This window comes from Nylanderia fulva, unplaced genomic scaffold (genome assembly GCF_048542155.1).
Source record: "Nylanderia fulva isolate GAGA-0341 unplaced genomic scaffold, ASM4854215v1 Scaffold29, whole genome shotgun sequence".
Lineage (NCBI taxonomy): Eukaryota > Metazoa > Arthropoda > Insecta > Hymenoptera > Formicidae > Nylanderia > Nylanderia fulva.
In genome coordinates, this window is record NW_028190358.1 from 2,111,842 (window position 1) to 2,136,024 (window position 24,183).

A 24,183-nucleotide genomic window follows, 5' to 3' on the forward strand; every position below is an offset into this window, starting at 1 on the left:
ATGCCGCCGCGACCATCGCGCCTTACCGCGACGCGACGACTGTGCATCCCCGTTTCGGATGAAACAGCGAGGAAAACTTTCTCGCGGGAATACACGAAAAGGGAAACGACAGTTACACCTATTCGGCTGATTCCTTCAATTTCTTAGCCTCGTACGAATTATCGGCACCGATATTTACAGATGTATATATGCGTCAGAGTTTAAAATGAGGTGTCTTTTTATGTTGTTGGTTTGTCTTGTGTCATCTTCAATAACTTTTTTTTAAAAAAGACGTGGTTAAAATTGTCAAGAAGGACGATGTCAACGCCTACGGAACGTTTTAATTTCTCGCATATTAACGATGAAACTATTCGAGATCTGAGTAAAATCAAAGATCATATCGAGGCGAACATTGTTGAACATGACGGATTAAAACACGCGTAACTGCTCATAAACTCTCGACTCTGAATAACTAAAATTAAATTTGATATTATGTGAATTTTTTAGAATTTTGTAATTATACTGAAGAAGATCGCGTGCGGTCGAAACGTTTATTTTATTATTTTAGAATGACTGTATTTTTTGCGTAAGTTGTCATATTGAATGATTGTAGCTTAATAACTTATACATGAAATAAATGTTATTGGACCGAACAACTCTAATAATTGCTCGATAAGTTGGTCTTTCATTTATCACTTTTGTATTTCAATATACGAGCGAATCTTTGTATCAATTGTTTTTTATATATGCTTCATTGTAAAAAAAACATTATTTATAATTGCCAAGATCAAGATCCTAAATTCGAGTATGATAATTAGACTGAAAATGTCTCAATTATGTTTACGACGCCTTTTCAACGAATATGAGACAAACTTTATTTACCACTTTGGAGTAAATTATCAAATTTACTGCTCATTGGCTCGCCAGAATGTCCGTTTAGGGGTTGAAATCGCTTCGGACTCACGGAAGTGACGGAAACGGTCCGCTCGACATGAAAGATCGCCCTTTCCGTTTCTCCTCCGCAGACACATACGCTGGATACGACGGGTACCTTGGGTGACCGGATGCATTATCTGCCTGTTCGGACAACGTGTAAGTGTAATTAACACGCCGCCGCTCATAACGAGGACAATGTACGCAGTCGCACTAATGAGAGCAAATTAGCTCGTTTGTGCCAGTTTAGCTTCACCTCCTTGCTCTACCTAGTCGTTCTATCTCTCTCCCTCTCTCTCTCTCTCTGTGCGGTCAAGAATGCAAATTTGACCGTTTCGCGCACGCCCATCTACACCAAATGCGAATTTCTGTCGAGCTTCGTTGACGAATTCAGCGTTGCCAACGTTCTGCGGCATACGGTTTCAAAATTCATATCCGACGTTGACGGGATGTCTTTGACGCGTTGTCCACGTTCATGTATTTTCTAATAAATCGTCGGCCAGTGCACGATTAATTTTGCACTTATATAAAAAACAAACCAATCGTTTACAATTTTATGATCAAATATCATATAATCATAAAAGCGTTTAGATAACTTTGAAAAAAAAACTTTATTTTTTTTACTGTAAACCAATTAAATTTTATAGTAGAAAAATACCCTATTATTTGTAACACGTTATTTCTTGTATAAACATATATAAATTTTTTATCCATTATTTGCATAGCTATCATTCACTTTTATAATTAAATTTTTTTATTTTATTTTATTAATCATTAAATATTTTAATTTTAATTAAATAGTGTGTGCGTTACGATTCTACGATGCACGTCGTTTCTAAGTACTTATTTTGTAATCTTCGATTTCCCGAAGCATGTGAGCAATGAAGTCGAGAGGGGCTAGTCGAATCGATTTTAAATAGAACCATTCACAAGAATCGATGTTTCGACTTTTCGACAAGTATTGCGCCTGGAATTTTCTGGATTTGCATAGGATCAGAGTCATAGCAGCTGCTCGAATACGTATGTAGGTATATGTATTTCTTCTTCTAGTTTATCCGATTTGTGTTACGCTGAACTTTTCCGCGTTTGCACGCACATTTTAAAAATTTAATTTCATAAATTAATAGAAACTAATGTATACGATTTTTGACCCTTTAGAATAGTTTTTATATATTCGCAAGATTCTTTATATTCAATATAATATAAAACTAAATTTTTCAGTTACTAAAAGATATCAGAAATTATACAATATTGCGATAGTATTGATTGGTGTCGTATTGTCTTTTAAATATAGTCGAAATACATTTGGGAATAACCGTAATCTATTTTTGATACAAACATGGTACAAATAAAACTACTTTTACGTTATATTTTTTTGGGCAACCAATATCGTGAAAAGCCGGAGCAAACAATAACCATATCGAGCTTAACTGAATTTCAACACCTGCACTCATACATGTAGTATATTCGTTTATATAACACAAAGTCCGCATACAAAATTATCATGGAAAACGGATTTTTTTTTCTTGGATACTATTATCAGTGTTGAACTTAAACTTTCTTTGCAAGAATACATTTAGAAAAAGCGCTCATCTAAAAAGATTTCTTTTATCATCAGCTCTCTGTAATACAATGACAATTAACATCCAATTGCGATGCTTTTATCAAAATATCTTGAAGGTAGATTTCCTTTTATACTGATTGTAAGGAAATTTTATATTCAGACTTTAAGGTGAATATAAATTTTTAAATAAAACAAATGTGAAAAATATGGAAAGTATTACTCCAAAAACATCACATTATTATTTTATTCTTTTTCTCATAATCATTGCAATTCAGTGGCACCTGCACAAGGACGTTGAGATCAATCTTTTATTTACCGTCGAGGCTCTATATGTGCGAACATTCGAAGCAAATATATCGGCTAAAATATCGACGGACATCATTATTAGATGATCGACACAGTTTCATATTGCACAAGTTGTTAATTAGTTCACCAAATGGACAAACCGTTGCAATAATATTGACTTAGCTAATAAACCTTCGTGTATTACAAGTAGCTAACGCAGATTTTAATCAATCCCCGTTTATATCTCGATTTCCAATCGTTAAAAACGAAAGGAAACAAAAGGAGCATTATTCAATCGATAAAACACAGTGTGTAAAAAATCTATAGTTTTATCAACTTTTTTACACATTACAAAAATACTATGTAATTTTTTCTTCCAAGACAATCTTTGCCAATCGGATTTGACAGGCTTCGAATATTCGAAGAAATATTATCGTCATATATACGTATGTAGCAATATTTTACTAAAAAATACACTATGTTCTTTTTTCGTTTCGTCGAAAAAGGGGCAGCCTTATTAGTGGTTTTTCCAAAACGTGCTCGGGCAGCACGATGGTCGAAGAACTTCCTGAGCTTACGTACGAGGGATTGCTGGTGATACGTCGGCCGTTAAACCGGCTTGAAAATAGTTTCCGGAACTAATTTACTCGTGGGGGTCAGCGTCGTCGTCGCCGCCAAATATCCTCTTTATTTAACGTTCCGGCTATCGTCCTCGAAATCGCTGCGGTTGCGAGAAGTGAACTTCGAACATCGGATGTAACACCCGATCCATTCCTTGACTACGAATCAATATTATCTTTGATCTAACGTCGTCAACGTTGAATATAGTTTGAATACCAAGAATTCCTCGCTCGAATTACTTGCAATCGAATCAACGTACTGGTGTTGAATTAATTCTAGTTATGATCGCCGAATGGAGAGAGAATATTCATTCTACGTATAAAATTTATAAAAAACTTTTTTGTTATAAATAAAAAATATTTTGTTATTTTTCTTTCGAAATAATCCTTCATTAAATATTGTATTTTAAAATATTGTAATTTCGGAAGAACTTTTTTCGCCTTTTTTAACTTTTAACGAATTTATCCTTGTCAGCTTTAGAGCCTAATTTTGAATTATAATTTATTTCAGGTGATTTATCCCTACGTAACTGCGACTCCGACAAGGAGTAACCATCGAGGTACATGAACGAAGGACATGAACTACTCGCAAGGTAAGCCAATGTTGAAATATTCTGCATTCGAAAATATAACGTAGAAACATATTTCCGGAAGTATAGACGAGTTTGCTTTACGATAGAGAGAAAGAGAAAGACGCGTCATCGATATATTTCCGTGTATATTTATCGAATTCACCCAAGGTTTGTCGCCGTCCGATTTCCAGCCCGGCCAAGTGAGCGAGAGGCGGTCTGAAACAGTTCGGAAATTCACTCAACTAATCAAATACCGCTAAAACCGCTAAACAAGTTAGGTTAGCAATCTACGTGCTCCGAATGGTAACTTCGAACTGCTGCGGCTGCGAAGCGCGAAAACGCTCGCGACTGCCTCCGCAATCCGCACGCCATCTTCGCCCTCTCTCATCCACCTACATTCCTTAACGAGGGGAAACGACTCGATGCAGACGTGTACGGATCACCTAATCGACGGTCAAAGTTACGCTCTCGCAGGTTTTGACTTTGTCCATCATGTTGTCGTCCGATACAAGAGTATTAGGTCTTTTAATTTGAATATTTCAAAATGTGTGAGAGATCGGAAAAAAATTACAATATTTTCAAACACGCGAGAAAAGTTATATAAACGTCGTGTCTTCATATCAAATATATATATATATATATATAGAATATTGAAAGTAAAAATTAAAAAAAGTTATGATAAACCGTGTTTATTTCTTAAGTAAATAAATATCTTCGTGATTTTTTTATTGAGTTGAACCGTAAAATTAAAATCTACATAATAATAATTGAATGCACAAATTCGAAAAACTACTAAAACTGATTTATTAAAAAAAAAAAGGTAAAAATCTTCTCTCGACCGTACTGGCAAATATCACTTATTCAATCACAACGTTTCGACCCTTCTTTGAGTTCTTATCAAGTGATCTAGATATACATAGACAGAGATTAATACATTAAAAAACAAAATTACTTCACTAACAATATTACAAAATGATAAAAAGAAAAAGAAGCGAGACTTACTTGTAAAAATAAAAATAAAATTATAATTCTAAGATGTCAAGAACGAACATAGTGTCGGTTTGACAACACGTCAAGACTCTTAGACGAGTTATTGGAGACTAAACGACCTTTATTATTTTGTCGTAGATATTACTTAGATTGTCGGTATCCTTTTGTAAATTAATAGCGTTATTATTTCCCTTAATATGCTTTATTTTTATACGGAATTAATCACTACTAATTAAAAGCTAATTATGAAGCCAAGTATGAAAATGTTAAAAGTTTTTTCATACATATAATAAATTTGCACAAGTAAAAATAATCGCGCATAAACATATATCCCTATCTTTTTCCACGACAGATTGATTCGCGCGCAAAAAAGAGAAGAACGCGAAAAGGAGATATTAAATAAAGACATCAAGCGTATACGTGCATAAAGAAGCACTCTTCTCCGTTTGATACGCGTGTGTCTAGGCCATTAAATCTCCATACAGGCACGTCCGGGACGCGTTTCACGTAGAAGCGGCACGTAAAACGGACTCGTAACTCGCATTTTTTACAATCTGTCGATGGAACTATTCAAAGCGCATTTGACGACGAGATGCTCGCCACGCCGTCTGAATCATCGCAATAAAATCGAACGTGACGGGGCGAGCGTCTAGCAGCTCGCCCCAGAGCGAAAGGGGGTCTGCATGAGTAATTCGATCGGAGCAACTAGGCGGCAGGTCAATGAGGAGTGTTAAATGTACATCTCACAAAATCACGCTACACCGAGCAAGAAGTCCGACCTAGTTTCGCCATCGGATGGGTGGTCGGATGAAGCGTGCTTCGCACACGCGTGTGTGTGTGTGTGTGTGTGTGTGTGTATGTTGTCCCTGTTTGTACGAGCGCAAACACCTGCGTGATGATGATGGTGGAAAACGGGGAAAGTCCATCCATGCGTACGTATCGCGGAAACGCAAACGAAGTCTTATATACCTCGCTCTATCCTCCGTCGTGCTCTCTACTACTTACGAACACGCTAATTACCCAAAGGAATTTGCCGGCATTCGTTCTCCTTCCGCGTATCTAAAGACCTCGTTTAAAGCGTTATCAGGCTTTCGTGAATTTAGTAGCCGTATTCCGCAAGGCGGGAGCTCTATCACGGCGTTAACGCGATAATAAAAAGGAGGAACATTACCGTGGCTATGTAATTAAAACTTGGAAGACCTCGAAAGGAGTAGTATAAAATAATAAATCTTATTAGAAATTGAGATAAAATAAAATATATGCGGGAGAAAATCGATTGCAAATTTATTCTCGTTCTTCATTATAGACAGCTTTTTCCGTCACTGTGTGTTATAAAGATTTAAAAAAAAAAACGATCTGTATTATATGAAATTCGCAATTAATCTGTTCTATATAAAAATTTCACAGAATATTATTATTTTCATCATAGATTCTCGATATTATTAATTTTCGTTATTAAGTATCTGAATAATTAAGAAAGATGAAAATTAAATTTCTGATATAATTTCCCTTCGTTTAATTTCATTCCAATTAGAGTATTTATAAAAAAGTGCGCGCGTTGTTTTTTTATTCTCGATAAGCGAAATTCTATATGACACAATATAAACGATATTAATGTTTGACAAAAGAAGAAGAAGAAGAAGAAGAAGAATTCTTGCATGAAAACAACAATTATTTTGGTCCATCGACTAAAAACATTTGTTTGTACAGTTTCAAAAGAGAGTACACGCTACAATACGAGAAAAAAAAATGTTTTATAAATTTTATTTAGATCAATACTCTGACACAGAATCCATAAAGCCGATTAACGTTTCGATAACCGATTGGCTGCGCACAGCGCAGCAACACAGTGTTCCCGTTTCTCGTTTTGGCAATTTAAATTTCCAACGGAACTGAATACAATAAAGACAGTGAATCGGCGCAGATTGCAAACAACTGTTTACCAAGAGCTCAAATTACGAAAGACAAATCAGGCTGATCTCTCGTCCGTTATTTACTCGGGCGATTTCAGCAAATGAACCGTTCCAAATCGATCTACAAAAGCATTTCGTTTTAGTCTGCATCGATAATGACACTTTGGTTTCACTGCGTCAACTACGATTAATTGATTCGTGCTAGCCGAGCCATCTATTATCGCCGCAGATGCACACGGATTTGTTGTAAATTGACTCACATGTCTGGCGCTCTCCCGAACTGCGCGATTTAATTATACGGACGGACGGTGAGATAGAGAGAGAGGGAAAGAGCTCATTGCGCGCGCCAAAAGTTCAATTAGACTCGCGGGTTCTATTTGTACCCGAGCTTGATCAGCGATAGGAAATTTCACGCAAAAGTGCACGCTTTCCATCACGAACGAATGGGATTATGGAGACGACGGTGGATTTTACACCATTCGCAGATGCGTAGGTATGCTGAAATTATTCGACGCTGTCGGTATACACAGGAAAAATCAAATAACTTCCGCTGTAAAAACGTCGAATTTCTGACGCTCGTGTAACGCAATTTTGTGTAGAAATACATTATTACACGCACTTTCCCGTTGCATTACTCGCATCGTCGAAAATTGTGTAATTTATTTCGTTCAATTCGCAATGTTGATGTGGAGAAGAAGAGGGGAGATGCAGGGAAACGAATAATAATAATAATAATAATAATAATAATATTAATAATAATAATAATAATAATAATAATAATACCGCGCAGATGAACGGGGGCGCATCTGGAAAATTGACGCGTTATTAACAGTTTCATTGATACTCGATCTTTTCGCGAATATTTCTCGCGATATTTGGTGGATGAACCGTTCGGTATATACGAACTGGTTATGACTATCTCGTATATCGGGCGCAATCGCTTTGCAAACGGCCAGAAATAAACGAGCCGGCGCCAGTTTATGCAGCTTTTAATCGCGGAGGAGTACAAAAGCACGATGCTGCGAGATATATATATATATATATATATATATATATACGTACATATATCGGATGCGCACACGCAGCGCGGACGTGGACTTGTGCAGCGCGTGTAATTCCCGAACGAGGGAGTTGTGGCGATGAGATACCCGAGCGAATCTATATGGCCGATGCAAGGCGCGCTATCGATCACGCGTCGGTGTTGCCCTTTGATGCGTGAAAAGATTGTAAAGTCGCGATATATATATATGGTATATCGGATTTTTTTTGCCCCGTGTGTACGTGCGCGCGGCCTCTCTATTTTCTCAATTGTTTTATCTTACTTGATTATTCTTCTGTATTCTTTCAATTACGATGGCTAATCAATCCTTTTGACCGCGCTCGACATCCAGTCGAGTACGTATGCAGATGCTTTAAACATGCATACTGTATTTTTCTCCTGTCCGTGTGCGACGAAAGAGAAATATTCTTTCGGACGGCGTTTATGCGTTTCTATGAAATATGTTTAAAATATTCAAGACTTGTTTGGCAAAGGATATTACCGCGACAAAAGAACACGGGACGCTCGCAACTCTCTCTCTCTCTCTCGCTTTGTGCGTCGTCCGAGAAGACTCGGGGATTGAAATTAACATGGGATCTCTCCGGAGTGCGTTTCTCCACTGAGGGAGAACCGACGCGACGCGGCGTGTCTCGTTAATATGGATTTCACTAACGATCCGACTAATTTGTACCGCTCTCCTCTTCATTCGGAGAGGGTATCCCTCCGTAAAATAGCAAACGAGACGAAAGTAGCGGGAAGGCGTCGCAAGGACAAAGGATGCATCAGGGATCAGTGTCCGCTTGTACATCGGCCTGGATCCGTGGAGAACCTAATGGCTGTCTCGGCATACATTTGCATGTGAACGACCGAGGAAGGTTTCTGGATTACGAGCGTGTTTCCTCTCTCCTCGCCGGGTGGTCTCTCTATTGGGCAGATAAACGAGATAATGTCGAATATGAGGACAATTAGGCCGCGAAAGAGGGAAAAAACATGTTGACAGCATGTCTCTCCTTGCACCCTCGGGATGTGCCGATTGCCTATCTGACCTGAGCGTGTACATGTGGAATGCAATTAAAAATCGTAATTAAAAAGCTCTCACGACGTACAGGTGGAATTTAAAGAAAATAATCATCCTTGGATTTGCATTAAAATGGTCGGAAAAAATGGTGGAAGGCGACAGGAAAATGTAAACATTCAGCGAGTGTATCGTTGAATTTTCAAAAGAAGGACTGTTAAATTAGAACGGTAGTAGGTGTAAATAATGGTCAAGCGGCCAGAAAGGTCGGATTCCGCGAGAAAGGGTACGTGGCAAAGAGAAATTAAGGCAGCGGTTGCCAGAGTGTAATGAGTGCTAAAGCCGCACTGGCGTAAGAACCACAGAAAATGCGTGAAATCCGCAAAATTTTAAAAGTAACAAAATCACGAATAAGAAAAAAAAACAGAGAACGCGGAAAACGAGAAAAATTTTTGATCTCTAAAAACTGTGTTCTGCAATACCTATGTTTTACTTTATTATATATACTACACGATTCTCTATAATATTATCCTATTATTATATAATATAATTTTAACACATATATACATTTGCAATGTATGTATTTGAAGAATCCATCATAAATATAAATTACACCGGATGATATATTTCATAATCAATTTGCTCTTCTCAAGCATTTTTAATTGCAGTTTTATAGGGTAGACTTTTTTTTAACTTTCAGATCAAGGAAGTTGTATTATAGCATATTATGATTGTATTATAGCATATTGTATTATAGCATATTTTTTACTTTATTATATATACTACACGATTCTATAATATTATCCTATTATTATATAATATAATTTTAACACATATATACATTTGCAATGTATGTATTTGAAGAATCCATCATAAATATAAATTACACCGGATGATATATTTCATAATCAATTTGCTCCTCTCAAGCATTTTTAATTGCAGTTTTATAGGGTAGACTTTTTTTTAACTTTCAGATCAAGGAAGTTGTATTATAGCATATTATGCGTCTAATTACCTCCATTAATTACGCCCGTTCTTGACTTCATTCGGTATGGAAGATTAATCTTTAAGTCCGCAGGGCGCGTTGTTGCACCAGTGAGCGGGCAGAAAGGATGGATTAGTCACCTGCACTCAGGGCATGCGCTCGATAAGAGCCCTCGTAACGTTACCTGCCGTGCGGCCGCCGCCACCGTTGCAATCGCCGTTGCCTCCGGGCGGCGCGCACAATCGCCATTTAGATTTCATTACGTGCCTTAACTGCGCGCTATTTACGAACCGGCGGATAAATGTAAGGCCCGTCGCCATATACGTTTCCCTGTCTAATAAAGTACGTGCGATTCAATGCATCCGTTTTCCCAGCGACTACATTGAGATTTATACGAGTGCGTCGACGGTATCAAAATTACAACAACGACCTTGTAGAGATGAGACACCGTATTCCGAGCACGACTATTTAAGAACGAGATCGTTACGGTTATGACACCGTCTTCTCGACGAGGAGATAAAAAAAAAAAACGAAGGAAAAAAGAAAGATTCGCGAGATGCTCGAAACGTGTGACGCTAAATTTTAGGGACAAGGAGCTCTAAATTTGGCGAAGAATCGCTGGACGAGCTTTCGGGTAAATTAAGGATCGCACGTAAGAGAGAGAAGACGCTTCGTCGGGACACCCTCAATGACGGTAATAACACTAACTTCTCGTCAACCTTCGTCGAGAAAACCCTCGAAGGATCCTTCTGTCCAACACGGTAGTATTTCGCGAAAACTCTTTCAACGACGCCATCCGCGATGTGAAAGGCAGAGCGACGACGTCATTTGCGAAAGAAGATTTCCTCGGACATTCGAAAGCTAAGTGTCTCGTCGCTGTAATTTTAAGCGATCAATTAAAATTTTACCGACAAAACACGATGTTGTCTGCGTTATTATTTGTCTGACAATGAGAGACTTTCCAAGTGGGCCCACTAGCAGTCAACAAAAAGAACGGAGCGCCTGATTTTACTTCTCTTAACCAATCAGTGCCGGTATCTTTTTTTTTTACCTTTCTCTGCTGGAGAAATCCAATACTGCGATACAATTAAATTTTCCAATATTTCGATATTCTTACCGATAACGAGCAGGACGATGGTTGAACCGAATCTTGAGAACGATGTTTAAAGGAGTGGCACGACGCGACATGGCCGGGCGAAACAAAGTCTCGACGGAAGGAAACTAGCTTTGATGAGTCCACAAAGGGAAGCGCACGCATATTTCTGCGGAACGGAACGCGAATCTCAATCATCAACGACTTCGTCTTCGGTGATGCCGTTTATGACAGAAAGAGGGAGAGACATAGATAGAGATATAGAGTGGGAGATTGTGCGATACAGAGGCGCAGGAGGTTAGCTCAGGCGTGATCCAGCATAATACGAGAGCAATTTGGTGAATGGAGTTAATTCAATAGAGGCTCTCGAGCACGCCTCCGGTACTCGGGGGGCCTCTTCAGCGTCTGGTGAACGTTAACCTTCCACCAGATACAGCACTCCTACGTCGTCTGTCCGCTTCGCTTTGGCCGACGGACGTACGAATCGCGGCCCTTGCAAGTTCATTTAAGTCTCACGCGGCATGAATCGGGACGGACTTCGGGAGAAGAAGAAGTACCCGTTTAACCACAACGGTCTCTACTTGGAATGTATTTTTTTTCTTCCCTCAGTCCAGCCAGCCTTCTATACAACGTTTGCATTCAAGTAACAAAGGAATTCTGAAACGAATTCAAGATACAATCGCGCAATTTTTCGCCCGAGTTCTGTAAATATTAATATTTATAGATTCCTAGACACAATTTAAACATGGGATAATATTTACTTCAATATCAATTTTCGTATATATAGAGATTCCTTTTTTTCCTCTTTTTATCTCTTAGTATTTTTAACGTCTCATAAATCACCATGATGCTGTAATAATAGAAAATAAAAGATTCAAGCATAAGTCTTGGAGACGCCTACGAATCAAACGGAGAAAGAAAAATGGCGCTCGGAGGGACACTGGCCGTTTCTTCCACAGCTTGCCTTGCGAGACTACGTATATCCGCGAACGAAGAGACGATAAATCCACCATAGAAAATAAAACGAAAGAGAGAGAGAGAGAGAGAGAAAGAGAGCAGTATCGAGGGAGATGAGAAAGATCTCTTCAGTCGTACAATGCGACTCGTTACAGACTCGGTCCCGTTCATTTTCTTTCTCTCTCTCTCTCTGTCCTTGGTCGTACTCGCAGACACACACGCTGTTCTCGAGCTGTCTGCCAATCGAAAATCGTGTCGGCGATCAAATTGAATTTCCTACATCCACTTCCTTCTACTCGTTGAGAGCAGGGCGGTCGAGTGGCCGAGGAAAAAATCTCACGGGATTTCGCGTTCGAGATGCGTGCACGAGAACGATCGTAAAGTAACGCCCGACATTACGGAGGAAATTGTGCATAATATTTACACGTTATCGAATAATAGTTTTCTTTTCGTAAATATCGCTCGAGATTGTAGCGCATTTCGCGAAACATTTAAAAATATTACGAGATCTAATATTTCTTCACGCGTCGATAATGAATAAATTTTAATTATGTTAAACGTCAGTCTATCGGAGAGACACTTAGCGATAAACAAAAAGTCCCCGTTATTTCCCAACGGAACAATAGCTTTCGTTTCCATGCAGTTGAACGGCGGCGGGCGAATTGACGCGCGGATTGACCCTCGAATGTTGAAAAAAGAGAGAGAGAGAGAGAGAGAGAGAGAGAGAGGAAAAAAGGGAAAAAAATGGATACAAAAAAGGAACCGAGAAAAAATACACAAAAATTGGCAATGCTGCAAAATGATCGGCCGCGTGTGCTCGCAATGGACGATGGTTCGTATACCGAGACAACCGTTGCCGGGCGCAGCGAATCCGTTTTCGCACCCGGCTGTCCGCGGCAGATTTTTGGTGCGGATGCGTTATGGGTCACCCCGGGTGGCGGACAGTTACGTCGACGTGGACAATCGATGTTAGCTATCAGTTGCAGTTTGCGCGGGGGCGGTTATGCCCGGGACAATTGTTATTGACAAATCGTAATGTCGGTCATCAGTCATGACCGTGACAGGGCACCTGCAGCGGCCCAACGACGTCGTCGTCGTAAACGGCACGGCGGCGTGTTTATGCGTGCGCGCGTGTGCGTGCGTGTTTCCTGTATACAAAGGCAGATTGTGCGATTTTAGAGGGAGAAAGAAGAGATGCTGCGTCAATGAAAACTCAATATCGCGGAAATTATTGATAATAAAATAATGAAAAAATAATATAATTCGCGTTCGAGAATTATATATTTTTATGCGTATTCGGATTATAAGAAGATACGTGTCAAAGCATTCTTGTCCTATATAAAGCTTGCTTTAAATAACCCATAATTTGCAACAAAATTCGAGATAGAATTCCATTTATATAATTTTATATATCGTGGCAGATTAAAAACACATACATTTGAATCAGGATAAATACATTCATTATAAAATATGCGATATAACGTAAAATAATAAATGGAATTCTCTTTTGAATTTTGTCGCGAATCGAGGATCTAAAGCGGTGTTTCAAAAACAAGAGTCTTAATTTGTAGCTTTCACAAATTATATATATATTAATTAATCACGATGATCGATCGATTAAATGCATAATGTATCGTTACTGCTTTTCTCGACGCATAGCTACTTTTAATGTAGATCGAGCTTCTCCGCGAGACGGAAAAAAGAGCAGGGGACAAACGCATCATCAGCAAGGGGTTAGTCAACCGCACCGGAAATGGTCTGTACGAGGGATACACGCACGGCTCTAGTCAGTGTCGTAAAATAAGCGTAAAGGCACCTCGGCGTCTCTGAATCATCCGGGGGATGAGCCGTGGAGAAAAAGCACGTTTCCACCCCCGGGTGCGTCTGACGAGCATTAATTACGGGCGACGCGTATATACGCAGCGACGCCGACGCATTATCGACATTGTTATTCATGATCACCGACCAGGGGTCGTCCTGGAAGGACGAACGCGGCAGACCGTAACGTCCGGGATAGAACGCCGTAGGTGAACCTGTGCGCATAAACCGCGACGACGCTTACGATTAGTGAATAGTATCTCTGCGACGCGCGTGTTTCGCCTATTTAGACACACGTCGCACGCTTTATTATCATCTCCGACACTGACAGTCGACGTTTCTCTGACGAATGACGAATGACGCGACCGGAGTCGATCGTTTAATTTGCGAGTATAATCGACCGTAGAATATATATATATATGTATATTGTACCGCAGGGGTGCTCGAACTCATCGTAACGAGTACGGCACTTCAATTTCTATCAGATTGACTCGATTTTTTTCTGCTTATCAATCATTCAAGCTACCTGAAAATTGTGAACGTGATCGGCGTAAAATACGGCAAATAATTTTCAGTTTAATATATTCTTTTGAAGAGAATTTAAATATTAAAAAGAATATCTCTCTTTCTCTCTCTCTTTTTCCAATTTACGTTACTTTTACGCATGAGAGATTTATACATTTATACAGAATTCTGAATTGAAAAGTTGTACTTTGAGCTGAATTATGCATAATTCTGGATTGAAAAGTTACACTTTGAGCTTGATGATAATTTTAATATGTTGATATTAAAGTAAAATATTTATTGCAACGCGTGCATATTTAATGTATACATATCCCGCGGATTATAGTAAGAGTTTTAACACGCGGAAGATGATTTGAGTAGAATTAATGTCGTCGGGTTTAGAGAAAGAATGGTAGTAAAGAATGCTCTAGCGTGTTGAAAGCGAATCGGGCAATTCACTGGTGAAACGATCGTTCCGACACTTAAAAGACCATTAAAAAGTTAATGATCGCTAGCTGCCATTCATGAAAATTTATTATATAGTATGACGAACATTACTGACAATATTATTACATTTTTATGAGCAAAAAATCTCTGAAAGAGGTTTGAAATTAAATAAAACATCGGGATTTATTTTCACATTTGTGCGCAGCTCGATTCAAAGCAAACTACTTTCAATGACTTGCGATTCATAAATTACTACTCTAAATTTCTGCAAAGTAAAAAGTATATTATAAATTATTATTTAAGAGATTTATATAAAAGGGAAAAATAAGAGAAAATATTTTATAAATTCGAGAAATGTTCTCCGTGCATGCGAAAATATAAAATTACAATACATTGTTTATCAACTTATCTAAATGAGCGTAATGCATAAACCTTGCGGGCTTACATTAAATTCACATGGTTCAGAGAGCAATTCTGACAATCCACATTCGAAGTCGAAATTACTGCTGAATATTACGTGGTAGAGTTCTGCGTTCAGTTTCGAATTATCGACGATTCCCCGAGTGCACCGATAGAATCCATTGTTGGCTCATACACTCAAAGTGGAAGCGACATTCGCGTTCGCGAAGACGTGCGGGACTCGTGGGCAATGGACATTCGGAATCGAGCTTAGACTAACCCGTTCCTACGTCGAAATGACCCTCTCTCTCTCTCTCTCTCTCTCTCTCTCTCTCTCTCTCTCTCTCTCTCTCTCTCTCTCTCCTTCTCTCTTTCGAGTGAAATTCGACGTGGCTTTCGGGGGACGAGATATCGCATTATTCCCGACTGAATGGGGTAAATCAGGGTCTCGTAGAGTTCCGACGTGGAATCGGCGGTTCTCTCTCGGATCGCTGATGTCGAGAGGATGAGGGTTAGCTGGCGGCAGAGCGGGCTGCCTTGGGAATTCAATTATACCTACGGAACAATGGCACCCGCGCCAGTAATGAAGGGACCGTCGCCGGGAGGTCATCAGATTACGTGGTATTTACAATATATAAGCCGGATGGTTGGCGGATGAGAAAAGAGGGCTCCTCTATGGCGGCATTTCTTTCCTTCGCAGTCTGACTCGTGTCTCCTCCCACGAGACGCCGCATCGAGAGAGTTAATTCGTAAGATGGAGGTGGATTATCGTCGATTCTTCAGGTAGCTGGGAAAAGAGAGGTCCGTAAAGACTTTTTCCTGATGTATAATTTCACGTGTCTTACGACGGGACGATTTTGAAAAATTCTATCAAAAATATTTCGATTTGTTTTATACCTCGCGGATGAAGCTGATAAAGCTATTTTTCTCCGAGACTGTTTATCGCAATGAACGAATAAATAATTTCGCTTCGGTTCGCAGCAATCCCTCCGTGAATTTACATCGATAACGTTACGACGCAACCCATTCAATGCACTCTACCGTACCACTGCAAATTGGATGAAATGGTAGCCGCGCGAACGCGCTACTCGTCCGAGCTGCGTGTTACGCGATAACTTTTGACACTAACATTGGTTTATGGCTGATATTACGTTCGAACGATTCGAACACAAAACTACTGAATGCGAATATCGCTTCTAGGCGCGAGCGAGAGAAAATGTCGCGCGGAGAGAGAGTGAAAATATTTAATCTCCATTTTTTTTTTCCTTGACCCGAACGGAGAGACGCGTAATTACGTTAAATGGGAGGGAAGAGAAGAGATCGAGAGGACGAGGTTCTGGCTCTCACACGCTCGAGCGATCATGCGTTTAGGACCAGAAATGGAGTCCGTCAATAATCTCTTTAAAACGGACTAAATTCATTATTCTACCCCGCGTATTCGGCGAATCGCTCGATATACGCACAACGACGTTTCTCTGCATTTTCTTTTCGATCCCTAAAAAAAAAGCGGTGACTTACGGGGTGCTTTTATGCGTACAACCGCGTAGCGTCATCGCAAACGAAAAATCGATAGACGTCGGATAGAAATCCGATGCGTTCGCAGCGATCCCGAGCGTCAGATCGTTCGCTGTTTACCGGCGATACAAGACAATTCAATTTCACGCTCGCGGATTACATCGCTTCCTTAAATTCGACGTTTGTTTCCGTCTTTTAGGCGAATTCGCGCGCGCGTCGACGACGAAGGATCGCGATAAAAACACGAGAGGAGGAAAGCGAAAGTGATATGAGGTTTTCACTGACCCAAATCCGTAGTCGTTGTCGTCGCGTAACTAGGAAAAGAAACAGGAAAAAGGAAAGGGAGACTATATGTCGGTACATATACCGAGATATTTCGCATATCGATTTTTGCCGGAAAAATGCGTTATTCATGGAAAACGGAGTCGTATACGTCACGGAAACAGAGGGTGATCCGTGAGATCGCGATACACCGAGCCCATTTGAATCGAGAGTCGACTGCGACACGCCATCTTCTCTCGACAGAAGAAGTTAGAAACGAGAAGAAACTGACACGGGAAAAGGAAGCAGGAAGGAAGAAGGGAGCGTATAGGATGAGCTATACAGTATAACGAAGGGGATGAGATTCCGTTAAGTCATCTCTGATTTCTTTGCGTCGGCTGAAAAAGATGTCGGCTGAGATATGTCACGCGATCTATCTTGTCGGCGGTGATACTCCTAGTATCGAACACATATTCGACTTGTACATTAGTATAATGTATCCGTGTATCGCGATAAAATATCTATAAAAATATCTTATGTATAATAATTATAATATATGATCATAACATATGAAGATTTAAAAGCTTTGTCTGATCATAATTATGTATATATTTCATTACAAACGTATGAATATTTAATACAGTGTATTTCGAACTCGTGTAAAGAAAATAAAGTTTTAGCTCGCCAGAATATTCTGAAATTAACTCACAGTTTTATCTAGTATATATGCTGGTTGATGACGTCAACGGAGAACAGAAATAAAAACGACTGACGGTAGTAAACTATCGAGAAAAAATTGTTTCACATCATTGTAACTATGTTGCGTTTGCACGAGAGCGTTTTTACCAAACGAACTCTCTCAATATACGGATGTACATATTTCCTCTCTACTTTTTAATTTTCATTTCTTCGTATTACTCGTGACGCGCGTATTTATCAGACTAATAGACCAACTTAGGGAAATGTTCTATAACAAAATGCCTTTTACACAGACAGATACGCTCGCGTATATGAGACCGTGAGTTTGTGGAAATTGATGTTAACGCGGACAGGAATTTCCAAATTAGTATTACAACGATCGGCGCTGAAGTCAGAACGGTGGAAATTCTCCCCCGACGAATTATGGCAGGGAAAGTATGACGCCGGGCTCTCAAGCGCTCCCAATGGATCACGAATGAATGTTATATGGGCTCCCTTGCTCTTTCTCGCCTCTCGTGTTCTTCCCTTTGCACTATCGTCGTATCGCAGCCAGCCCCTTTTAGATTTCCCGTAGAGAGAAAAGCCGAGAGCGACGCAAGTCGTCGTATAATCGAGCCTACCGATTTTTATCTCTGTATTTCGCGACATCGATCCCTCGGCGCTAGGAAGCTCGCCGAGTAATAGGAACGATTAAGAAATCTGCATACATCGCTCCCGGGATAGCTGTGCGTGAGCATCTCTCAAAAAAAAAATGGAGGGAGAGAACAAGAGATGAACAATCACGAACTGCTCGATCGTTGGGGATCGTTACATGGTTCTCGCTTCGGCCAAATAAGCTCGCTCGCTTACGTGTAACGATGTCAGGGGCCGGCTGACATAATGAACAATTAATATGCAAACAGCGAATACTTAATGCTAAGCTGCATGGCAGATTCTGATAGGCTATTCGCGGGATTCATCGAGTTTTACGAGGAAGTCTCCTCCTTCCCCATTTTGGTTTCCGTTTTCAGCTTTCATGTTTTATCTCAATATATCGGAAAATCCAGAATTATGGCGCAAAATGTTTTCAGAAAGAAAAATGTAAAATATAACAGAATTGTGTATTAATATGAAATATACACGTAGTATATGATTTTTTTGTAGGTTAAAGTTTAAATGCTATGTATGAATGTTAGATGAATAAAAAGACTCGATTTTATGCTATATATTCATCAATTATATTGAAGAAGAGCTCAAGCTACATTAATGCTACTTATTTTTTCAACTAATACGATTTACTCCTAATAAGTTTACGAAAATTCGTCCTAAAGCCGGGGAAAGTGAAATGCTGATAGAATTAGATATAACTTTCTCGAGCGCAATAAATTTAATTATACTGCTTTTAGAAAGAGAGAGAAGATGCAATTCAGCATCAAAGATGTGCGGGGGAAAGGATGGATAAGGGGCTAATTGGATATTCTCGTCAATTTTCTTTTTTGTCAGCTAAAAAGAATTCTTTCTTCGGCAGTTCATCAGCATCAAATATAAATCGTCACCATCAAAATAGAGTTATCTTTAATTCATCTCTATAATATGAAATAGTTCTTTCTTCTTTATATGTATTAAAAATTTTTCTCTATTTTTTCCATATACCTAATCCAATATTTCTTATATTTTTTACAAAATATTTCCAGAATATTTTTTTATTTCTAAATATAATAAATGACTGTATAAGAGTTTTTGGGAAATAAGATTTTACAAACCTATTAAAAAATTATGTTAATCTTCACAAAAGTTTATATATTTTTATATTATTCATAACAGTTTAAACTTATAAAGAGGTGTAACAACCCAAATTCTTCGCGAAAGATTCTCGTTTCCTTTACAATCGATACTCCTTATAAAAGCTACTTCATAGTGGCTCATTGCCCGAGAGATTGGCCTAGTACTATTATTGTATTCATGAAAACCCTCTGCAAACTCTGTTCGCGCGTTGCAACTAACAACAGAGAATATCAGGTCCATATTCCTTCCGTCGTAGCAAAAATGTAATTCGTTATTCCAACAAGACTTTAATACTGACTTAAACATGCAAGGATTCCGCAATATATCGAGCGTGAAATTGATCCAATTGTTTTAAAATAAGCTTAAACAAATATGCGAAAGAAGAAAATCTGTATCGCGCAGAGTTAATAAGACAGAACATAGAGATATAAGTACGTTTATTTTATAGCAAAAGAATTAAAATTTAAGAATTCGGATTTAAATCTATATATTTATTATAACTACACATATATATGAGACTAATTATTAGATTCGAAACAAAGATAATTATTTCATTCTGGTATAAAAAAAAGATATACATATCAAACTTGAGCAAAATGCGTGCACTGTTGGAAGATACCTACAGTCCAATTGAAAATACATTTGAGCAAAAAGGAAGGGTCGAAAACGAATTTTCTCGTCGATACGCATCGCGACTATATCGCGACGCGCGTAATTTAGGAAAATTGGAAACAACCCTTCATATCGTCGGCAGGGGGTTTCGTGAAGGCGGGTATGCTCTCGAGGCACTTGCTATGGAAGGTTTTAATAGCCAATCTGTGGGACGTTGAAGCGATCTCTTATAGAGCGACACATTCGAGGGTACGAACGCGCGATATATACAGTTTAATTCAAGAACACAGGGGAAGCTTACATATTTTTCTCCGTACCGTCATAAGCCAGTTATTTCATCTCGAGCCTTTAAGACTATTTCTTCCTAATCAGATTTCTAAAATTTAAAACGCTAGGAAGACAATGCATATCTTGTGAATGTTTAAACTTGTTATATACAATATAATTATATTTAGCTTCTCTCATTTTATCGTACAAAGCACGGAAAAATTTCAAGTTATCTCAATTACAGGGACATCGAGAAGAAAAACGGATTAAATTTTGTATATAAAGTAACTAATCAACAGAGCATTTTATCATAGAGTTTGATCAAGATAAATGTGTAAATCCTTTTCGCGAACGAGGAAGCGATGATCGCGATGCGTGCAGTCGAAGCAAAATAGATCTTTTTTTACCCGCGCCATAAATTACGGCGCAGGAACGCTATCTAGATGACTCGAGACGACTCGAAAGCAAGAGTAACAAATGAAATGACGTGACAAACGATTTCATCCCCTCGATTTCATTCTACGTCACACCCGCCGCCAGGGCGCCGGCAAATCGCGCCATTCTTTGCCTCGAGGCGAGATATTTCAGCGTGGCGGCCCGGCTTTCGAAATCGCGTGCTTAGCCACGCGAGAAATGGTCCGTGGGGTGTCTTGAAGCAAGAGAATTTCGAGGGTGGTAATTATTAGCGGTGCCGATTCTCTCCGTCGTCGTAGCATGAGTTCACACGCCCAGATGTCGCCCGCGAGGCCTAAAGGGATCCTCTCGTAAAGGGCTCCCTCCACGAGCAAAATCGAGCTAACTATTTCGCCAGAGCAACTCCAGGGAGGGCTTCAACTTGGAAAATTGACAATCCGACATTGGTCGATCGATTCAATTCGAGGAGATAATCTAATGTCCCTCTTGTGCTTCTCGATTGAGAAACTTTATCTTCAGACTTACTGTAGATACTTTTTCTATAATCTCGAGAGAAAAAACCGATAGTATTTTTTTGCAGCTTTTGTAAGCAGTCTTGTCTGAGATATAACAAAGTGTACAAGTCTAAACAATCATTGTAGAATATAAGATAATTGTACGTTTGAAAAATGTTTAAATGTATAAAAATATGAAATTTTAATGAGAAAATAATTTATTAAAATCGCATTATGATATTGAAAGTCTATTATAAAAAAAGGACTATATAAAAAATAAAGTATTATTTATTACGTAAGTATAATGCGAAAGATATTATGTAATTAAACTGTTCTTGAGCTAACTTTAATCTCGAAAAATCTCCACAAGAGAAGGGCTTAGAACTCTACATAAGTTGAACGAATAAACTCCTTTCTTTTGCTCTATGTACCGTATGAATGTTGGGAAACGCGGACCCTCGTCTTCCTCGTGTTCCTCGATCATGATCTAATCCAAGGGACTTAACTGTCCGACTTTACGTATCTTGTGGAATTAGGGAATAAAGATTATTAAGCGACGGGCCGAAGGGACCTCTCGAAACGAAGGGACAACCGGAAAATCCCAGTTGACGCGAGTGAGATTCTCTTAGACGGTACTGATCTGTAAATGTCGTGACGATGACCAGAATATCCTTTTGTTGAAAATTTGATTAAATTTGTGGTATATTCGCAATTAAGTACAAAACATCGTAACATAAAATATACTGAAATATATTTGAAAATAAAAAATTCAGTAAATATATAAAAACACACTTTACTTCGCTTATCGCAATTCATGAATTGGACTTTAAATCTCGCATTTAAAAGCTTTCTGACAAAATTATATATTTTGAAATAAATTTTTTTTCGTAACAGAGGAAAATCCGCAATCTTCGGAAAGTGCTAGTTAATGTTGAAACGTAAATTTCTCGCAGGGCAAAATGATAAGGCAACTCATAAGATTATTTTAAACCCAAGCGATTTTCTATAGTTATTTTGCTCTATTTTCTTAACAAATATAAAGTACAAAATTCATGCATTAATTATATATGTCAAATGCTTTTTACCATTATATATTTTTTTTATTATATATTTTTATGAGTCAATTTCTATTCGATCTGAGAATTAGACTTACATTTTGTCGCTGAACGATGCGATGCGGATAGAATGAAGCAATGCGTGAGACGGAAGGCGAAAACTAGTACTTTCCCGCACAACTTGACTCTTAGCGAGAGACGACGCGCTACGCAGAGAGGGTTGAAAGTAGAAGGAAAAAGTGAGAGAGGCGGGCGGAAGATGACGCTGAGACGAGTAAAAGGATCCGTCGAGCGAGAAACGAGGTAGATAGATAGTAGCAAACTGGTAAACTTTCCTAAAGCATAACCGTTACCGTAAGGCAATGACGAAGTGGCACTCTGCGCCTCGCGTACAGGTAGATTCATCTGCTCGCCCAAGGGCTGCTTCTTACTTTTTGCGCGGAAAATAGTTTCTCGGGTTACCGCGTGCGTTAGTCTCATGTTAGTTGAACTCCGTATCTATATTTTACATAAAATTCCCGTTTGCCGTAATATTATCTCTCTAAAAGAAAAAATCGAAACTATTTCAAACATAAAAGATACAGTTTCGACAGCGTATGCGCGTATTAATTAATTCTCGCTAACTTTTCGATAATAGTAAAATTTAAGAGAAGATTTATTTAATGCGAATAAAAAATTAGAGTCAAGTTTGATATTTTTTATTTTCACAGCTGTATAAAAAACTTCTTCCTTTCTTCCATTTCTCATTCGCATTTCGCGATGGAAATTCAAGGAGTTCTGTCCTCCGGGGACAGTGCGGTCTGAAGGATAATATCGCGGAGTGCCGTTTCGATTCGTGGATTGTAAACCCTCTCGTCCGCGGCCAGCTTTCCCGTCGATCTTCCCGTTAACGCGTCTAAGTAGCCTGGCTTCGTTCAACCACGCTAATTCAATAATATTGCTGAATCTATTAAGCGGATAGGATCGATCGTAGAAGGAAGAAGAGAAGAGGAGAAGGCGGAGGGGCGATAGTGGTAGGAAATGGACCAGCGTTCTAATTCATCTCGTAATGCTCCTTACCCTACCTTGTACTAGCTCTCAGTGTGGTAATGGGTTTTCGCTACCCCTGAAATTTTGCCATATCCACCTATCGTGCCGCAACCGATGTACCCTCTCCACGGAAGCGCGATGGAGATCAAATTGATTCGATTCGACGTCGGAGAAGATATCAGACTAATTGGCTATCATGAGTTTTGCATATCTGGAAATTTTGATTAATAGATGCCCTCTCTTAACTCGAGATGTCTATATAAGGATTGGATACGTATCGCTCAAATTTGCAAGATCACTGAAATAAAATTGGATAAAACTATAATGCCGAGTTAATCCCGCTTTAGATTAATTCTCTATAATTCACTATTTCAGGATATAATTATATCTATAATCTCACGTATCGTATGAAACCATATAAAAAATTAAAAAGCACAAGAAAGAAGTATGATGATCGCGTATAATCGCAAAGATTTCACATTCAGATGAGACTGGATTTAACTTGGCCGCTCATAACCCATCGCGAGAGGAAACCTACGTGGACGATCCTGTCGCCAAACTCGCTGATAAATCGTCGCGTCTCGCAACATCTCTCTCTCTCTCTCTCTCTCTCGACTCGACATTGCCGCGTCGCCGTTCAGCCGCGCTGACATCGCTATTTTTAAAGAGATAACAAATGATGCTTATAATAAACGCATTCAAGCGTGTCCGCTTTACGTAAACCTGCCGCGGGCAGATGTAGTTTTATTTTTTATACGACGTATCCCGGAAACTGTCTCTCACGTTCTTCGAACGAAAACTGCAAAGATTTTAAATGAACCGCTCTGCAGTTGAAAAGATTCGACGTAAGTTTCGTCAAACGAATAAGCAGTAACATTAAATTCGTATTAGTTCATCCTTTTTCACAGAATTTTGTGTATTATGTATTAAAACAATATTTAATAATATTTTAAATATTTA

At 39.0% G+C, this 24,183-nt stretch overlaps 1 protein-coding gene across 1 annotated transcript in view; it reads left to right on the plus strand.

The window, feature by feature from the left end:
* The window catches only part of Ten-m (teneurin transmembrane protein Ten-m), a 521,036-nt gene that overhangs the window by 124,626 nt on the left and 372,227 nt on the right, over positions 1-24,183 (plus strand). Inside the window, 1 exon segment of the mRNA XM_085484047.1 lies at positions 3,893-3,974. Coding sequence (XP_085340173.1) covers positions 3,959-3,974 — 16 coding nt within the window. The 5' untranslated portion in view covers positions 3,893-3,958.